The sequence below is a fragment of the Schistocerca nitens genome, chromosome 3 (genome assembly GCF_023898315.1).
Source record: "Schistocerca nitens isolate TAMUIC-IGC-003100 chromosome 3, iqSchNite1.1, whole genome shotgun sequence".
NCBI classification, from domain to species: Eukaryota; Metazoa; Arthropoda; class Insecta; order Orthoptera; family Acrididae; genus Schistocerca; species Schistocerca nitens.
In genome coordinates, this window is record NC_064616.1 from 835,780,054 (window position 1) to 835,801,325 (window position 21,272).

The window sequence follows — 21,272 nt, forward strand, 5'->3', positions numbered from 1 at the left end:
GGAATGTGCACTGTTATTAAACTTCATGGTAGATTAAATCTGTGTGCCGGACCGGGACTCGAAGGCAGGACTTGTTCATTGACAGGCAGTGCACCTACCAACTGAGATGTCAAAGCAGGACTCACGACTCGCCCTCACAGATTTACTGCTATCAGCATCTCTCCCTACTTTCCAAAGTTTACACGAGGTTTGGAAATATTCGTCTATGCTGTGGCTATGTCATTTGTACACAACATCCGCCTTTCCGTCTTGAAGTTGGAAAGGTAGGATAGCTCATGTGGTAGTGCCATTCCCGGTGAAACACACGGGCCTCTTGGTTCGAGTCCCGGCCCGGGAAATACGGAAGCGTCCGATCCCGCCCGTCTGCTTTGACCCATGACGTCACAAATATGGCGGAAAAAAAACACACACACTTTCCACAAGAAGCCTAATGACACTAACGGGACAAGCGCGGGAAATTGGGTGTTTTGGGTGGGGGCAAACTAAATATAAACAAATTTAGACGCCTTGCGTAGCTACAACGTGTAAGTGAAGACAGCCATGCATGAATACCCACCCACCTCCCCAAGGGTCGTAACCCCAGCAAACCCATAGAAGACAAAGATGCTTCAGTAGCTGATTAGTGTTTTTTGTCTTTTTAATAAAATCTCACGGGATAGAACGAACAGATCAGAAAGATAAATATAATAAACTAAAACAGAAATTGGAGAAAACATAATTAAAATAAGTAATAAGTGTTTTTAAATTTAAAAAAAAATCTCACGAGATAGAACGAACAGATCAGAAAGGTAAATAAAACAGAACTGGAGACAGCCACACTCAAACCAAACTCCGCGCCGTCATGACGTCACACACGACAACACCCTTACGTCACGGGTCAAAGCCGACGCGTGGGATCGGACGCTTCCGTCGACCCCCGGCCCGTCACATACTTACAATCTACCAAGAAGTTTCAGTGGTAAATATGTTTCACTCCACATACTACTATGTAGGACTATATAAAGACAAAAAAAATTGCTCAAAGGGCAATCCACGAATTATGTCTAGAACAGACTTCAACCTGCCCATCTGGAAACCAACATTGTTGTGGATGTATACAACACCTTCAATCCTATAGCAAGGTTTTGTTCGCTGTATTATGGTTCGTTATTCACTGTTGTGAAACCCCGTCGCCTCAAACTAATCGGCAAGTTGATTTCGTAACGATGTTAGAAACTTTCAGAGAAGATGGAGAAAGGTAAACGTGTCAATTAGAGGTAAGGGACCATGGTTCGGAAACGACCTAGTGGAAAGCTATAAACGAAAATCGTTCTGATACTTCTGGCAGTGGAATACTACAGCAAGGAAAAAAAGGAATAAAAGTGAGATAGTGTTAATACTTTCGTCCTTTACCTCCTCTGCATTACTGCAGATGACGTGTCACTGAGCACATTTGTACTGTGCATGCAGTACACGTGAGGTGCCTAGTTGTTTCCACTGCCCTGTGTGGAATACATAAGTTCTTGTACACTTCACTAACCTGTTGTCTTCATGATGATGATGTCCCCAGCGCAGAAAACAGCACGGAGGTCGTGGATTCTTTTTCTTGAGGCTGAAATTAACTTCGCAAGCAACTGCTGCTACGAATAAACTATAACTCATTTGGGATGCCACTCGCGTTTTTATTGATATAGACACGAGAAACTATTCTTGATCACAGTGTATGGAACATATCTTTCCACAGTCATTATATCTGGCTAAAATAACATGAAATACATCCTGCCACAGACAACATGTCTGTCTACTGGAACCGTCAGAACTGGAGAATAAAATTACATGAATCAAATAGTACTATTACAGACAAACATGTATGTACCTAGCGACGGTCGGAACTGTAGCAAATAAAATTGCATGAAACAAAAACTGCTATAACAGACAAAATGTCTGTCTACTGGAACGGTCAGAACTGGAGAGCCGGATTGCCCGAGACACTTTGCGCGCCAAGCCAGCAAGGCGTGACCCGAACACCACCGAAGTGCATCGGTAGTAATATCGTGAGTCTTTTGTTTTAGTCAGACTTTGATTTTTATAATTTTAATATGACTGATTGATAGCTGGCTGTTGAGAGATGTTTATTTACAAAAATGAAGTAATTTGGATAACAGGTTTAATTAATAATAGCAACTAAAGTTTAACGTTTTGGCGCCCTACCGCCGAACACAGCAGCCAATCACAGAGTAGCGGCATCATGCAGGCGGTTTTTCTCACAGGAATGGTACCGAATCGAACATCTGTCACCAGTACCTCATCCCGAATTGCATCATCTCTATGCTTCTTGCATCTCCACTGCCCTGGGAATAGCTTCCTGGAGCCTAATACACTCCTGGAAATTGAAATAAGAACACCGTGAATTCATTGTCCCAGGAAGGGGAAACTTTATTGACACATTCCTGGGGTCAGATACATCACATGATCACACTGACAGAACCACAGGCACATAGACACAGGCAACAGAGAATGCACAATGTCGGCACTAGTACAGTGTATATCCACCTTTCGCAGCAATGCAGGCTGCTATTCTCCCATGGAGACGATCGTAGAGATGCTGGATGTAGTCCTGTGGAACAGCTTGCCATGCCATTTCCACCAGGCGCCTCAGTTGGACCAGCGTTCGTGCTGGACGTGCAGACCGCGTGAGACGACGCTTCATCCAGTCCCAAACATGCTCAATGGGGGACAGATCCGGAGATCTTGCTGGCCAGGGTAGTTGACTTACACCTTCTAGAGCACGTTGGGTGGCACGGGATACATGCGGACGTGCATTGTCCTGTTGGAACAGCAAGTTCCCTTGCCGGTCTAGGAATGGTAGAACGATGGGTTCGATGACGGTTTGGATGTACCGTGCACTATTCAGTGTCCCCTCGACGATCACCAGTGGTGTGCGGCCAGTGTAGGAGATCGCTCCCCACACCATGATGCCGGGTGTTGGCCCTGTGTGCCTCGGTCGTATGCAGTCCTGATTGTGGCGCTCACCTGCACGGCGCCAAACACGCATACGACCATCATTGGCACCAAGGCAGAAGCGACTCTCATCGCTGAAGACGACACGTCTCCATTCGTCCCTCCATTCACGCCTGTCGCGACACCACTGGAGGCGGGCTGCACGATGTTGGGCCGTGAGCGGAAGACGGCCTAACGGTGTGCGGGACCGTAGCCCAGCTTCATGGAGACGGTTGCGAATGGTCCTCGCCGATACCCCAGGAGCAACAGTGTCCCTAATTTGCTGGGAAGTGGCGGTGCGGTCCCCTACGGCACTGCGTAGGATCCTACGGTCTTGGCGTGCATCCGTGCGTCGCTGCGGTCCGGTCCCAGGTCGACGGGCACGTGCACCTTCCGCCGACCACTGGCGACAACATCGATGTACTGTGGAGACCTCACGCCCCACGTGTTGAGCAATTCGGCGGTACGTCCACCCGGCCTCCCGCATGCCCACTATACGCCCTCGCTCAAAGTCCGTCAACTGCACATACGGTTCACGTCCACGCTGTCGCGGCATGCTACCAGTGTTAAAGACTGCGATGGAGCTCCGTATGCCACGGCAAACTGGCTGACACTGACGGCGGCGGTGCACAAATGCTGCGCAGCTAGCGCCATTCGACGGCCAACACCGCGGTTCCTGGTGTGTCCGCTGTGCCGTGCGTGTGATCATTGCTTGTACAGCCCTCTCGCAGTGTCCGGAGCAAGTATGGTGGGTCTGACACACCGGTGTCAATGTGTTCTTGTTTCCATTTCCAGGAGTGTATGATGGCTGAATAAGCCAGAAATGACAATACATGCACCGGTACTGTTGTTGCTAAGATTGAAGGGTAGGTAATTCCAGGGGTGGTGGTATGGACCAAAATAAGAAAGAAATACCTAGTAAACGTGGGCCTTAAACTGCGTACCTTAAGAGTTACGAGCATTTGTTCATCTTCTCTATTATGAAACATCACTTCTAATGAACAAGCGCCCATAGCTCTTAAAGTATATGTTTTAGAGCCCATATTTACTGGACTTATTTCTTGTTTTGGTCCATACTACCACCTCTGAACGCTTCATACTCTACAGTCTTCCCATATATTCCACATTCAGGGGTATCAGAGGGATTTTCGTTTATCACTTTCGACTCAGTCGTTTCTGGACCAGATGCCTTATCTCAGATTCATACGTTTACCCTGCTCCATGATCTCTGAAAGTTTGTAACATTATGGAACCAGCCTGTATTCGTGAACACGCCATTTCGAAAGTTACACTATGTGATCAAAAGTATCCGGAGATCTAGCTCAAAATGACTAAAAAGTACGTGGCGTCCCCCATCCGTAATGCTGCAGTTCAGTATAGTGTTGGCCCACCCTTAGCCTTGATGACAGCTTCCACTCTCGCAGGCATACGTTCAGTCAGGTGCTGGAAGGTTTCTTGGGGAATGGCAGACTATTCTTCACGGAGTGCTGCACTAAGGAGAGGTATCGATGTCGGTCGGTGAGGTCTGGCACGAAGTCGGCGTTCCAAAACTGGACTCTGTGCAGGCCAGTGCATTACGGGGATGTTCTTGTCGTGTAACCACTCCTCCACAGGCCGTGCGTTATGAACAGGTGCTCGATCGTGTGGAAAAATGCAACTCCATCCCCGAATTACTCTTCAACAGTGGAAAACAAGATGCTTAAAACATCAATGTAGGCCTGTGCTGTGATAGTGCCACGCAAAACAACAAATGGTGCAAGCCCCTCGCCGGCCGGAGTGGTCGTGCGGTTCTAGGCGCTACATTCTGGAGCCGAGCGACCGCTACGGTCGCAGGTTCGAATCCTGCCTCGGGCATGGATGTGTGCGTTGTCCTTAGGTTAGTTAGGTTTAATTAGTTCTAAGTTCTAGGCGACTGATGATCTCAGAAGTTAAGTCGCATAGTGCTCAGAGCCATTTTGCAAGCCCCTCCATGATAAACATGACCACACCATAACACGTCCGCCTCCGAATTTTACTGTTGGCACTACACACAATGGCAGATGACGTTCACTGGGCATTCGTCATTCCCACACACTGCCATCGGATCGCCACATTGTGTATCGTGATTCGTCACTCCACACAACGTTTTTTCACTGTTCAATCGTTCAATGTTTACGCTCCTTACACCAAGCAAAAATGGCTCTGAACACTATGGGACTTAACATCTAAGGTCATTAGTCCCGTAGAACTAAGATCTACTTAAACCTAACTAACCTAAGGACATCACGCACATCCATGCCCGAGGCAGGATTCGAACCTGCGACCGTAGCGGTTGCGCGGTTCCAGACTGGAGCGCCTATAACCTCTCGGTCAGAACGGCCGGCTACACCAAGCGAGACGTAGTTGGCCATTTACCGGCGGCATGTGTGGCTTATGAGCAGCCGCTCGACTATGAAATCCAAGTTTTCTCACCTCTAGCCTAACTGGATACTTATGCAGTTTGGAATTCCTGCCTGATGGTCTGGATAGATGTCTGCCTATTACACATTACGACCCTCTTCAACTGTCGGCGGTCTCTGTCAGTCAACATACGAGGTCGGCCTGTACGCTTTTGTGCTGAACGCGTCCCTTCACGTTTCCACTTCACTATCTCACAGGAAACAGTGGAGCTAGGGATGTTTAGGAGTGTGGAAATGTATGACAAGTGACACACAATCACCTGACCACGTTCGAAGTCCGTGAGTTCCGCGGAGCGCCCATTCTACTCTCTCACGATGACTAATGACTACTGAGGTCGCTGATATGGAGTACCTGGCAGTAGGTGTCAGCACAATGCACCTAGTGTGTTTTTGGGCTGTCCGGATACTTTTGATCACATAGTATATAAAATGACCTCTAAGCTTCCATGTGCTCGTCATGTGAATAGGGAACTGTTAGAGATTCTCTCGGGAGTGGCAACTGGCGATGACTGTTCGTCAGAATTGAGGTGTGATCCAAAAGCGACGGCTCCATCGAGTTTAAACGCGACCCTCATTCAGAACGTGACGCGTCCCCCCGGCCTTGGGGATCAGCAGGTGTCGGGAAAGCGCGCTGCTGGGGAACACGCCCCATGAGGACGCGGCCGAGCGGTTTTGCAATGTTTAGCCGTGGTGGGGACGGCGGCGCCAGCGCCGGGCCAGTGCGCTGCCAGCCACCAGCCGCCACGCACGCCGCAACAGTGAGTACCCTGCTGGCTGCTGCTCTTCCGCTCTGCTCAGTGGATGTCAACAACGCTACCTGTGACTGCCATGCACTTCCAAATGAAATGTTTGTCAATAAAGGTGGCCCGTTGCTTACGGCGAGAAACTTGTGTCTGGGAGGAGCAGGGTTTAAATCTGCGATTTAATTCTTCAATCGATTGCTTAAGTAACTTCAAACGATTATTTTTGTGATGCCTTTATTAATGCCGTAGCGAACTGCTTCAGTGTTATAGCATAACGCAAGCAGTGAAACTCTAACGAATCTGACATCGACGGAGAGTTAAATGCTAATTTTCATTCACGGATGTGTAAAATAGTGCGGAAAATGCTGACATTTCTTCATAAGACAACTTTTCTTCACAAGGGAAAAGGTCACGAATACGTCTTTGTCGTAATTGCTCATAGTTTCCACATTCTCTGACCTTTTGGACATATATACGTACAGTAAATACAATTAAGGTAAGTACGGAAGAAAAGAAAAGAAACGTTTGTGTATTTTGGCACGCAAAGTAAACAATGATGACAGATTTTTCTAGGAGAATGCTCAGATTTTATTTATCAGTTTCTTTTCCTTGACTCGTTTCACATTGTGTATACGCAGTCTAACCCATGAATGTGTAATAGGTAAATAAGGAAAGATCAAACTTGAGCGTCCTGTCGACAACGATATAAGAAACAAGGCATGAGTACGTATTGAACGAGGATGTCCCTGCCCCGCGTGAGTCCTGTGCTTGCTAAAAATTTCCTTAGCAATTAATGTCTGCGTTATCACATTTTTGAAAACATAGATCGAGAAGTTTGGACTCGTAACGACAGTAATCGAGATATAACTGTTTCAGCCCAAAATATTAGGGGACGCCGGTTTGAACATGTTATCATTGTTGTTTTTACCGTCGCCGTCATGTACTGTTCGGAGACTGGTTTGATAAAACCCTCCGGACTAGTCTATCTTGTAAAGCCTCTTCCTTTCTGCATAGCTGTAACCTACATCCATGTCAACCTGCTTTCTGCATTCAAACCTCTGAAACTGTTACCACCGGCCGTTGTGACCGAGTTGTTCTAGGCGCTTCAGTCCGGAACCGCGTTGCTGCTACGGTCGCAGGTTCGAATCCTGCCTTGGACATGGATGTGTGTGATGTCCTTAGGTTGGTTAGGTTTAAGTAGTTCTAAGTTCGAGGGGACTGATGACCTCAGAAGTTAAGTCCCATAGTGCTCAGAGCCATTTGAACTGTTGCCCCTGGCAATTCCCCCCGATTACTATACTGGTTCCTCGGGATGTTTCCCATCAACCAATCCCTCCTTTTGATAAAGCTGGACCATACATATTTCTCTCCACTTCGATCCAGTACTTCTTTAGTTACCTATTCTATCGATTTAGTCTTCAGCAGGCATCTGTGTCAAACGTTTCTGTTCTCGAACCTAATGTAAAGTATACTTTCATATTTTTATTTAAGCTGTATTAGGGAAATACGTATGACAGGTTTTCGCTATGGTATTAGTACATCATAAACAATTTTTACAGAAAAAATTTTAGATGCCTTCTGTTCGTTTTAACATATGTTAGTATATTTTTTAGCCACGCGAAAAAGGTACGATCCAGATCAGATGCCAACAGCTCTTGTCACACTTGCCCATATTTAATTCTACCCATTAACTACAAAATAATCTAATTCCAGTGACTATGGTGACATCAATCGTCTCAAACGTTTCAAAGCAAGATATGATTACGGAGTCTGTAGTGACGAGTTTGTAGAGGAATAACCGATTTGGGTTTTAGTTGTAGCAGAGATGTTATGCTCCTGTTAGTTCAGACACTGTGACCAGCTGCGCCGTGGCGTGTTTTCTTAGCTGTCATCAAGGTGACAGCCAGCGTCTGCCAGATATTCCGCGATACGTTTAAGCACTCGTCGATTAAGGTGTTCGCATTTTCTATAACTGGTAACTAATGGGTTGGTTTTCTTAATACACCTTAATCGGTTGTCCCTAGTACCGTTCTTGATTGATGATACAAACACTACGCTATAGTTTCTATAAATGCAGGTTTGGCAGTTGGATTTCTGCTTTCACAATTGATATTTGCAATGTGGCAACACAATTCCACATTTGAGTTGTGACTGGGGTACTGATTGCTAATTCCTTTTTAAGGCGTTGATTAATGTAGAGAAACCGATTTTGTGTGTCGTGAAGGAAAACAGGCGTTCACCTGATCTGGAAATTATTCATTTTGATTATTTAATTGAAGAGACGAAAGTTGATGGGTAGAGACAAACAAATGTTAATTTTTATAGAATTAGAACTGCCAAGTTGATTTGTGACACACTCATGTTCTGTACTGCTGGTTAATCTGTAAGTCGATATACTTCAAAAATTGTTCAAATGGCTCTGAGCACTATGGGACTCAACATCTTAGGTCATAAGTCCCCTAGAACTTAGAACTACTTAAACCTAACTAACCTAAGGACATCACACACACCCATGCCCAAGGCAGGATTCGAACCTGCGACCGTAGCAGTCGCGCGGTTCCGGACTGCGCGCCTAGAACCGCGAGACCACCGCGGCCGGCAAGTCGATATACTAATGTCTTCATTATAGAGGCTAATATACTTATAGATAGTCAATGGCTGCTGGCAAAAATTAGCTAACTCTTTGCACAGAAAGGTTTTCTTTTCTCATTTGGAAGTTTTGAAGTCATTCTAAGTCTGCAAAATGTTTGGCTGCAATTCTCTTCCATCAGTGACAACATTTTTATCCCACAAAGCGCGTGATCTAGGTGGGTATAATAAAATACTTTCAGATATCCACAAGGAAATAGTGTTCTCCCTTCCTTAAAAATGTTACGAAGGCACTGCGAACATTACTTTATCATTCTGACAAAATAGGGACAGCTGATTTCGAACAGCTAGCAAATTCGATTAAGGTTTAAATGGCTCTGAGCACTATGGGACTTAACATCTGAGGTCATCAGTCCCCCTAGAACTTAGAACTACTTAAACCTACCTAACCTAAGAGACATCACACACATCCATGCCTGAGGCAAGATTCGATCCTGCGACCGTAGCAGTCGCGTTGTTCCGGACTGAAGCGCCTAGAAACACTCGGCCAACGCGGCCGGCATCGATTAAGGGCTAACATGTAAACACGATAGCGAAAAACTGTTCTTAAAATTGTTTCGTCTTCCGGAAGTTACGTAGCATCTAATTACGTGGGCTGAGTCTGCTAGAATTGTTAAGACTTTAGTGATGCAGCAATTTTTCCAATAACATTCAGTAGGAGTAATACCAGACCGGACAGCCTTGCGTGTTACAGCGCCACTTCCGGGATGAAGTGCGCCGGCCCCGAATGGAATCCGTCTGGCGGTTTAACGACGAAGGTCGGCGTGCTCGCCAACCTGGATGTGGTTTTTAGGCTGTTTCCCACGTCCCGCTATGTGAATACCGGTTTGTTACCCAAGTTCAGCCTCAGAAAACACACACACACACACACACACACACACACACACACGATCCCGCTTGGTTTTACACAGAAACAAAACTGGGGGTTTACCTAGGCTGATATAGAGGTAAAAAGGCCAAAACAAGCAGAGAGGAATCTGTGGGCAAAGAAGTGTCTAATGAAAGGAAATAAATTCCCCCATGTTCTGTTACTTAAGCAGCTGGACTCCGATGATTTTCATAATTACCTAAGAATGGATGAATCTCACATTTAGGAGCTGCTGAACGTCATCAATTCTTAACAAACAAGAGTAGTCCTGAGAGTGTATAAGCTGCAACAAGAGACTGTTAGCTACATAATGCTTTCTAACCGCTAGCAGAAGTTAAGAGGACCTCAAATTCAGTGCTGTTACATCCCAACAATTATTAACTGAAATGGTTCCCGAAACCTTCAACGCGATTTACAGCTGACTGAGGAAATACATCATGGTTAGACAAAATTCATGAAACAACTTTACTAATTGATGTATGTAACATAAAAGATGACGTGTAAGTTTAAGAAATTCACTTCAGATTATAAGAAGAAAGATTGCACATGAAGGTGTCCACATCTAACAAATACAACAGATACTGCAGAAATGAAGCCTTGGAAATGAAAACTAAAACCAGAAATACAGGTCGACGGATTTTTATTCTCTCTGTACCACACGAAACTATCATGGATATATGTAAAAAATGAAAATAGTTCTTCATTTCTTGCATCTATATTACTACACTCCTCGTAAGTGTCCCACAAACATTTGCAGTATTTATACTTCTGCGGAAACTGACCTAAAAATTTCGTCCGTCTCACACTCTCTATTGTACATTAAAACAGCATTGAATTCCATACACAGTGACAAACATTAGACGGGTGGTTGGCAAAATCTGCTGGATGGAGTGGCGATCAAAACGCCTAGGCACATACAATTTGTCGGTCGGTGCGTGTGTAGGGCCCTTTAAATTAAACATTAATAGCAATGCCGACCCTGCGTCGATGCGGGACGAAGGCACTAGAAAATGAACATTAAGTGGGAATAATAATGCGAGAATTCCTGGATAATCAATGAGAATTTTTGAATTTGAATCAGAATCAAATAACTTTTCACCTCTGATTTGACTGGCTGAAAGGCCGAAATGATTGAACAATTTCAGGAAATTCACAGAATTTGCAAAATCTGGAAGACGATCCGCTGTCCTCTTGGGTGCCTTAAAGTCGTAGGCCCTCTGACGGATGGGGAGGGTGAGGAAGATAAAGAATGATTATGGTTTAACGACGCATCAAGGAAGCGTTCTTTATAAATGGAGCACAAGCTCTTATTCGTAAAGATGGAGAAAGAAATCGGCATTGCCGGCATTCGCCTTAAGTGATTTAGGGAAATTACGTGAAGCCTAAATCTGGATGACCAGGCGGTGATTTGATCCATCCAAGTTCCAGACAGTCCAATGCCTTAATACTGCGCCTCGTCGCTCAGGCGGTGTGGTGTGGTAGGTGGGTGGTGGGAGGGAAGGGGTGGGGCGGAGGAGAGAGAGAGAGAGAGAGAGAGAGAGAGAGAGAGAGTATGTTTGTGTGTGTTTCGTGCGTTTTCCGTGGTCGGCGGTGTAGTTATGATTACCCATTTCGGATTTTAATGGGCGCGTTTTACGGCTTCGTCGCTGCGCACTTAATTGTTTCACGGAAGCCTGTGTTAGATGGTGACTGTATTAGCTTGCTGGAGGAGGTGTTCGCGTAAGAGGCGGAATTAGTCAGGTTTCATTCTAGCTAAGAAACAGATTTTGTATCCGTGAAAAATTGAAATGTTTTTGTTGTAACTCTCTTGACTAACTCTACCTGCTACCCTGTTTTGTCTTGGATATTTCTGAGAAAGCTGCATAGAACCAGTGGTGCATTGACTGTTGTAGGTGTAAGTTTTCCAGTCAAGCGATCGTACTCTGGCATTTTTCTGAGATTGTTGCACTACATCTACATTGATGGGTAACGGTGACTCTCTTAAATGTCATCTAACGGGTAAAAGCTAGATTGGCGGCTTTATTAATATTATTACAAACGTGTAGTTCTACCGATAGGTGATACGGTGTCGATAAGCATTTCCTTACAAGGGAACCTCCCCATCGCACCCCCCTCAGATTTAGTTATAAGTTGGCACAGTGGATAGGCCTTGAAACACTGAACACAGATCAATAGAGAAAACAGGAAGAAGTTGTGTGGAACTATGAAAAAATAAGCAAAATACACAAACTGAGTAGTCCATGTGCAAGATAGGCAATATCAAGGATAGTGGTAGCTCAAGAGCGCCGTGGTCCCGTGGTTAGCGTGAGCAGCTGCGGAGCGAGAGGTCCATGGTTGAAGTCCTACCTCGAGTGAAAAGTTTAATTTTTTATTTTCAGACAATTATTACCTGTCGGTCCGTCCGTCCGATGCGAGGTAACTGCGTCGTAGTATGGGGACGCTACACCTAAACAAACATCGAAACACACGACTTCTGTCGACAACTGTGCACGGAACAGAGAGTATTCCTGCTAACGAGGATCCCTGGCTGGCAGTTGACTGTTCGCTACTATGGACGAAAGTGCATTCAATACGTGAGATGTATTCCGTAGGCAATATGAATCCAGCAAATATAGCTCGCGACTTCAATAACAATCGCACGGTTTTGCAGTGTGAGCGCAAAACACAGACAGTAAACTTATTACAATGAACAGAGACGTCAATGAACGAATCGACAGATCATAGCTTTGCGAAAATTAAGAATGTAACATTTTCACTCGAGCGAAGATTTGAACCAAGGACCTTTCGTTCCACAGCTGCTCACGCTAACCACGGGACCACGGCGCTCCTGAGGTCACACTGCCCTTGATAGGGCATATCTTGCACATGGACTACTCAGTTTGTATTTTTGCTTTTATTTCATAGTTCCACCCAACTTCTTCCTGTTTTCTCGATTGATCTGTGTTCAGTGTTTCAAGGCCTATCGACTGTGCCAACTTACAACTAAATCTGAGGGGGGTGCGATAGGGAGATTCCCTTGTTAGTAACCAAGTATGTAATACGTCACATAATGTCTCGCGCATAGCACGTCGCTAGTAGCGCGACGTCACTTCATTGGGGAATAAGAGATAAAGAAATATTTCAATGTCAGTACTTGCCATCAATGATCAGAATTTCTACACTTTCTTCATTTAGGATTTGGCACACTTTCGATGCCAATTGAGCTTATTGTAGAGGGTGGAACTGATTTTATCATTATGTTAATCTATCAAAATGAAATGTTGCACATGTTATCGAAGATAGGTGTACACAGTTCACTTGCAGGCCTCTGGTCCTGCATTCGTACATTTAAGTTTGGAGTGCGTAGTACGAGAGGACACACTGCCCTCCCCTTATTTCCACTCCACAATTAGACAGAACACAGCTTGGTATGCTCTATAAAAATGCCTTATTCCATATTACTTTACAAAGCGCAGAAGGTGATATTCAGTAATACTTTACAAGGTGCCGCGAGCTACGGTCCTTTGTTGGTCGAGACATACGTGCGTCCGCTGTAGTGTCTCCAGGCTAAGTGAGGCATTAGCGGTCAGCGGCCGCTCGGCACTACATGCATGCACAAAGGACCTGTGAAGTCCAATTCCACACGCACACGCACACGCACACAGCTACAGCTACAATATTCCCCGCCAGGGAGCAGAATATACTGGACAGACTGATCTATCCAGTTTGCAAAATGGCACTGGGACTGCCAACTGACTTACAGTATTCAACGTAATCCCACTTTAAAATAAGTCTTCATAGTTTACAACATGAACATAAATATAACAAGCAACAAAACGAAACCGTAAATTCCAAACAAGGAAGATAGTAAAGATAAAACTAGATACAATACCAGGGCATATAAAAATGAAATGCACTAATATTTAGGATACACAAAATCAACAATGTTACTGTCACAATGCATATGAAACATAAGGGTATTAACATGTAACACAAAAAATTACTGTCCCACTGCATAAGACACATGAAAGGCACTGACATTTAAGACACAAAAAGCAAGAAAAATATTACTGCATGCAGTATGAATGTTAAGAAATTAATACTGATAGCGGCCAGTCAATCCGCAGAAAAATATTTACAGTTTCTCAAGCTAAGGTTTTGTGCTATGATTTGTTACTGTAATAGCAATTTGGTGTTTGGCTTTCCTCGTTTGCCACCATACAAATGAAAGGGTGCATCACTGATTCACTGCTTAAGCAGGCGGGACAATTTTACTAACAGGCCTTTTTAATCTGCCAGTAGCATATTTCAGCATCATCACACTATCACCCTTATCACTGACAGGAAAGAACTGATTGCTGAGTCCCAGCCTCACACCGAGAGGCAAATCATCTACCTCGACTAGAACGAGATTGTCGATCTGGCGCTGCCATGTTCCTTCTGATGTCCAAAATTGCGATACTGCAGCTGATGTAGGTGCTCATTGACACTGTACCACACAAGCGGCTCGTAGTGAAATTGCGTGATTATGGAATATCGTCTGGATTTGTAATTTCCTGTCAGAGAGGTTCGTAGTAATTGACGGAAAATCATCGAGTAAAACAGAAGTGATTTCTGGCGTTCCCCAAGGTAGTGTTACAGGCCCTTTGCTGTTCCTTATCTATATTAACGATTTTGTAGACAATCTGAGCAGCCGTATTCGGTTGTTTGCAGATGACGCTGTCGTTTATCGACTAATAAAGTCTTTGGAAGACCAAAACAAACTGCAAAACGATTTAGAAAAGAAATGTGAATGGGGCGTAAAGTGGCAGTTGACCCTAAATAACGAAGTGTTAGGTCATCCACATCAGTGCTAAAAGGAACTTGTTAAACTTCGGTTACACGATAAATCAGTCTAATCTAAAAGCCGTAAATTCAACTAAATACATAGTTATTACAATTACGAACAACTTAAATTGGAAGGAACACATAGAAAATGTTGTGGGGAAGGCTAACCAAAGACTGCGTTTTATTGGCAGGACACTTAAAAAATGGAACAGACCTACTAAGGAGACTCACCGAGCGAGGTGGCGCAGTGGTTAGCACACTGGACTCGCATTCGGGAGGACGACGGTTCAATCCCGTCTCCGGCCGTCCAGATTTAGGTTTTCCGTGATTTCCCTAAATCGTTTCAGGCAAATGCCTGGATGGTTCCTTTGAAAGGGCACGGCCGATTTCCTTCCCAATCCTTCCCTAACCCGAGCTTGCGCTCCGTCTCTAATGACCTCGTTGTCGACGGGACGTTAAACACTAACTACCACCACCACCACTAAGGAGACTGCCTACACTACGCTTGTCCGTCCTCTTTTAGAATACTGCTGCGCGGTGTGGGATCCTTACCATATAGGACTGACGGAGTACACCGAAAAAGTTCAAAGAAAGGCAGCACATTTTGTGTTATCGCGAAATATGAGAGTGTCACAGAAATGATACAGGATTTGGGCTGGAAATCGTTAAAAGAAAGGCGTTTATCGTTGCGACGGAATCTTCTCACGAAATTCCAATCACCAACTTTCTCCTCCAAATACGAAAATATTTTGTTGACACCGACTTAACAGAACCACCTAGAATTAGGCGTGTTTCCGGGTTAACACCGTACTCAGTTCTTCAAATGTAAGTACTGTATTGGCAGTGACATGTTTGAGTGACTTCATAATATGACTCCTGCTTTCCACAGTCCACCAAAGCGAGGGGAACGATGTGGAATAAAATTCCAATTGATAGCCTCTGAGGTCGGTAAGTTTACCACACTTTCAACTCCCGCATCATCACAGAGAAAACGTTCCAGTTCATTGTGTGCACCCACAAATGTAAACTACTGGCCATTAAAATGGCTACCCCAGGAAGATAACATGCTACAGACGCGAAATGTAACCGACAGGAAGACGATGCTGTGATATGCAAATGATTATCTTTTCAGAGCATTCACACAAGGTTGGCACCGGTGGCGACACCTACAACGTGCTGACATGAGGAAAGTTTCCAACCGATTTCTCATACACAAACAGCACTTGACAGGCGTTGCCTAGTGAAACATTGTTGTGATGCCTCGTGTAAGGAGGCGAAATGTGTACCATCACGTTTACGACTTTAATAAAGGTCGGATTGTAGCCTATCGCGTTTGCGGTTTATCGTATCGCGACATTGCTGCTCGTGTTGGTCGAGATCCAATGGCTGTTAGCAGAATATGGAATCGGTGCGTTCAGGAAGGTAATACGGAACGCCGTGCTGGATCCCAACGGCAACGCATCACTAACAGTCGAGATGACAGGCATCTTATCGGCATGGCTGTAACGGATCGTGCAGCCACGTCTCCATCCCTGAGTCAACAGATGAGGACGTTTGCAAGACAACAACCATCTGCACGAACAGTTCGACGACGTTTGCAGCAGCATGGACTATCAGGTCGGAGACCATGGCTGCGGTTACTCTTGACGCTGCATCACAGACAGGAGCTCCTGCGATGGTGTACTCAACGACGAACCTGGGTGCACGAATGGCAAAAAGTCATTTTTTCGGATGAATCCAGGCTCTGTTTACAGCATCATGATGGTCGCATCCGTGTTTGGCGACATCGCGGTGAACGCACATTGGAAGCGTGTATTCGTCATCGCCATACTGGCGTACCACCCGGCGTGATGGTATGGGGTGCCATTGGTTACACGTCTGGTTCACCTCTTGTTCGTATTGACGACATTTTGAACAGTGGACGTTACATTTCAGATGTGTTACGACCCGTGGCTCTCCCCTTCATTCGATCCCTGCGAAACCCTACATTTCAGCAGGATAATTCACGACTGCATGTTGCAGGTCCTGTACGAGCCTTTCCGGATACAGAAAATGTTCGATTGCTGTCCTGGCCAGCATATTCTCCAGATCTCTCACCAACTGAAAACGTCTGGTCAATGGTGGCCGAGCAACTGGCTCGTCACAATACGCCAGTCACTACTGTTGATGAACTGTGGTATCGTGTTGAAGCTGCATGGGCAGCTGTACCTGTACGCGCCATCCAAGCTCTGTTTGACTCAATACCCGGGCGAATCAAGGCCGTTATTCCGGCCAGAGGTGGTTGTTCTGGGTACTGATTTCTCAGGATCTATGCACCTACATTGCGTGAAAATGTAATCACATGTCAGTTCTAGTATAATATATTTGTGCGATGAATACCCGTCTATCATCTGCATTTCTTCTTGGTGTAGCAATTTTAATTGCCAGTAGTGTATTTTGTGCTGTGATTTGTTGCTGTAATAGCAATTTGGTATTGGGCTTTCCTTGTTTACCACCATACAAATGAAAGTGTATATCACTGATTCACTGCTTAAGCAGGCGGGACAATTTTACTAACAGGCCTTTTTAATCTGCCAGTAGAATATTTCAGCATCATCACACTATCACCCTTATCACTGACAGGAAAGAACTGATTGCTGAGTCCCAGCCTCACAGCGAGACGCAAATCATCTACCTCGACTAGTACGAGATTGTCGATCTGGAGCTGCGATGTTCCTTCTGATGTCCAAAACTGCTATGCTGCAGCTGATGCAGGACCTCATTGGGCCACCTTTCCCAAAGACTGATTCAACTGTTCTACAATGTGACACCAGTGCAACCCGGTGGCGGGTGAGTATAGATAGAGAATCTGTGAGAGCACAGAACGACCTTGAATTAGGCGTGTTTCTGGGTTAACACCGTAGTCTGTTCTTCAAATGTAAGTACTATATTGGCAATGACATGTTTGAGTGACTTCACAATTTGACTCCTGCTTTCCACCGTCCACTAAAGTGAGGGGAACGATGTGGAATAAAATGCCAGTTGATACCCTCTGAGGTCGGTAAGGTCACCACACTTTCAACTCTGGCATCACCACAGAGAAAACGTTCCAGTTCATTGTGTGCACCCACAAATGTAATACCATTATCACTATAGATGTGAAGAGGTTTCCATGTTCTCGCTATGAATCTCCTGGCGAGGGCAACCAGAGATGACCCGATTACCATGTCAGTAATTCGAGGTGGCTGGCTTTGGTTGCTATGCAAATAAATAAAGGAATACAGGCCTTGGTAGTAACCCTATTAAGTTTTCCGCAGGGTTTACAGTAACAGGGCCTGCATAATACACTCCACAGTGCTGGTAAAGAAGAGACGGGTTCCCTCTAGATGCTGCTAGTCGACCCATAAGTGGAGCTGCACTCTGGGATTTAAACCTAAAGCATTTCAAACATTTCCCGATAAATCGTTTGGTTGTGTTTCGCCCGGTGGGAATCTCCTACGCAACGTAGACGGTGAAAGCTGTGATCCACCGTGATGAGAATTTTTGTCAGATGATGCGTAGGTGGTAAGATAATAGAATGTCACTCACCATACGGTACGTTAGCGTTCATTAACTTCCCTCCCAGTAGAAAAATACCATCTGCGTCAACGAACGGGTAGGAAATCTCTTAATTTGCTGTTATGTGGAATAGAAGCATTGGCCTTTAACAAAGCGGTTGCAATGAATTTTAGTCCTCGCTGAAGGAAGGTGGTATTTTATATTTAAGAATGTAAATAAAAAATTGTTTTCATAAGTTAAACACTAGTTTATAATGTTCGTATCATCCTCGGCTTAGAAGACAGTATATCAATTATCAGCATGATTTTATTCTATAGTACTGATCTGCGTGTAGGAGCTGAAGACAGAAACTTGGAATAAGCTGTTGAAGCCGCTAACGCCCTCATGTGGGGTGGCTCTCGTTGCGACGTAGCCAGTTTGAATACTGGTGGTGAAAGTAATATTTATGATATTCTAAGGGAAACTGGAGGGGAGAGGGGTGCTAACCGTTCCTCATCACCAATTTTTGCCAGTACTGTCCATTAAATTTCAAATTTCTCCTCATGGTCTAGTGGAGTTAGAGAATGTAGCGCTGTTGGCGGCGATTCTCTCGTTGGATGAGGACGTTAAGTTCTACGGCCCCTTGCCGTTATATACTGGCTCCGTGTTCCACCCTCCTCCTTCTATAATCAGTTACAAAGGTACCATGACACCAAAATCTCACACACTTTCATCATATTCAGCTGCACTTACCTGGTACACCCACAAACAATTGTCATACTTGAGGAGGATAGGTGTCATTGTGTGCGAAGAAACAAGAGATTTCCAATTAGACGATTGAATCCAACCCTCGTGGTCTTCTAGCGAACAAAGGCACGTGTCTTCGCCTAACGGAGAGTTAATATAGTTTCTGGAACAACAATCCTGCGGTTTATTGTGGTGTCCTTTGACTTTCTCTTGCTTTCGTTGCTGCTAAAGCGACTTGTATTGGTAGGACCACATTGTCACTTCTTCATACCCGTGAGAGCTTCCGTCATTTTTCTTGCTCTCTTCCCGTGTATGTATGGGCGTATTCCTGTCATTCGTGCGCGAATACGGACGTGTCCTTATATATGTCAGATTGTTTGACGACTATAACGTTTGCAAACTGTCTTCGGAATGCGTGCGTGACTGTTTCCTAAACAGTTTCGCTAAGTGGGCATTACTGCTACACGCTTTGTTACGACAGAAGACCATCACAATAGTGTTTTGAAACGCATCCGCGTCCTCCCATACATGCTGTAGAGTAGTTCAAAGCGCAGTGGTGAACGCTGTTACACTTACCGCAACCTTGAAACATGCCCACTGTCTTGTTAAAACTCCATCAGTCTTACATCAAAAATCAAGAGGCGTAGTTACCTAAAGAAGCAGCAGCGATGTGGCCGTCATTGCTGGATAAAGGCCTTCTCTAGCTTCTTACACGCATTACTAACTTCTGTTGTCTAGTGCACCTTCCATCATGTTTTCGTCTCGGTCTTCTCCTGGAATCCAGTAAAACACTTCCTTGGGCCATCCACTATACATTCGTCTATCTACATGTCCAACAGACCATTTTATTTTCATTACACTCCTAATTCAGTCTTCCACAGTAGTCCGTTCCCTGATCCATTTCATTTTCTCTCTCGGTATTCCCCAACATACTTCCATCAGGCGCTGAGCAGTCTTCAGTTTTTGAATAGTTTACGCATTTAAAGTTCGTCTCACAGCCGTAAGTCACTAAGGGTCTGCTTTCCTTACCAGATAGTCCAGAAACTTAGTTCTGAACAACCTACCTCATGTCTCGAAAACACTCCAACCCACTTGCACTCTTTAGCTTATAACTTAAAAAAAAAAAGTGTGTAGCCAAGGGTCCTCTTCACCTGCCCTAAATACAAAAACCCGTCATCTATTTAAGATTTCATTGTTAGTTTGTACTACTTTTTCGATTTGTTGGTTACTATGTAATTTTTTCTAACTTATTTTCAGGCAGACGTTATAATTTGCTACTGTGTCGTGTGCCATCTTAGATGGTGATACGTATTTTTTTGCCACCATACGTTTCTGTTCAGCGTTCTTCACATTCTCATTGATTTCAACTGTTTCCGTTATCATAGTTTCATTTTATCTTCGTACATCCTCTCTTTGGTCTGCGAATTGGTCTGTTGAACTCGGTAGATTTTATCACGTTTGTATTACCGTTGCCTTAAAATTTTTGTTTGCTCTTCAATATATGTCTTGTTATATCTAACCTTTCTTTTACTCTTTTCGTCCTTATTTGCATAAGTAACTGTTAAATAATTGCCCATTGCATTATGTCCATGTTTTTGATGCTGTTGGTGATAATTTTCATTTATGTAAAAAGCTGACTTATACATGAGTATATACGACCAGTAATAATGGCTTCGAGGTTTTTCGTCTACAGGATGAGTAACAGTGATAAGGAAATATTATCCAAATCAAAATGTTTTGACCAACAACTTCCATTCTGCCATTAATGTCTGAAGGAAGTCGTTTTTTCTCTCGGTTTTTGTTTACATATTACACCAAAATCAACCTGTTCGCTGAACCAGAGAATGGGAATAATCACAAGGGACTAACATAAGTTCCTCATGCGAGAACGAGTATTCATACCCTCACAATGAAACCATTCCATCGATACATCTTAATTAACATAGGCGCTGTCATCTTTACTCCACAGTGCGGAATCCCATTCAAGGTAACGTTTGCTACATTCAAAAGCTGCGACATTGTCGGGAATAAAACAGTGACCCGTATATACAATAAGTTTACTTTAATTTACGTCTATGGTCACAAACTTTTTGTTAACAGAATACAGATTTCGGTAATGACTATCATCAGATCTGTTTCATAAAACAAAGTTCTAATGTACTGCAGCCATAGTGGCATCGTCAAATGTTAAATGCAAAATCAGCACCAGCATCGTCAGATATATATATAAATAACATCATATGCACGAGTCATGTTGTCAGTAGCACTCAACTACACTAACTTCCTAGACAAGCACCTGGCAGCCTACAGGCGCTTGGCTACTGACAGTCACTTAGCTCAAAAAAATGGTTCAAATGGCTCTGAGCACTACGGGACTTAACATATGTGGTCATCAGTCCCCTAGAACTTAGAACTACTTAAACCTAACTAACCTAAGGACATCACACACATCCATGCTCGAGGCAGGATTCGAACCTGCGACCGTAGCAGTCGCGCGGTTCCGGACTGCGCGCCTAGAACCGCTTG

General features: G+C 44.5%; 1 protein-coding gene across 1 annotated transcript in view; it reads left to right on the plus strand.

Annotated features, from left to right (window-relative positions):
- Positions 1–6,118: 6,118 nt before the first annotated feature.
- LOC126249783 (organic cation transporter protein-like) overlaps positions 6,119–21,272 on the plus strand; it is a 405,395-nt gene continuing 390,241 nt past the window's right edge. The window contains exon 1 of the mRNA XM_049951466.1: positions 6,119–6,175. Within this exon, the coding sequence (XP_049807423.1) occupies position 6,175 (1 nt within the window). The 5' untranslated portion in view covers positions 6,119–6,174. The remainder of the gene's footprint in view (positions 6,176–21,272) is intronic.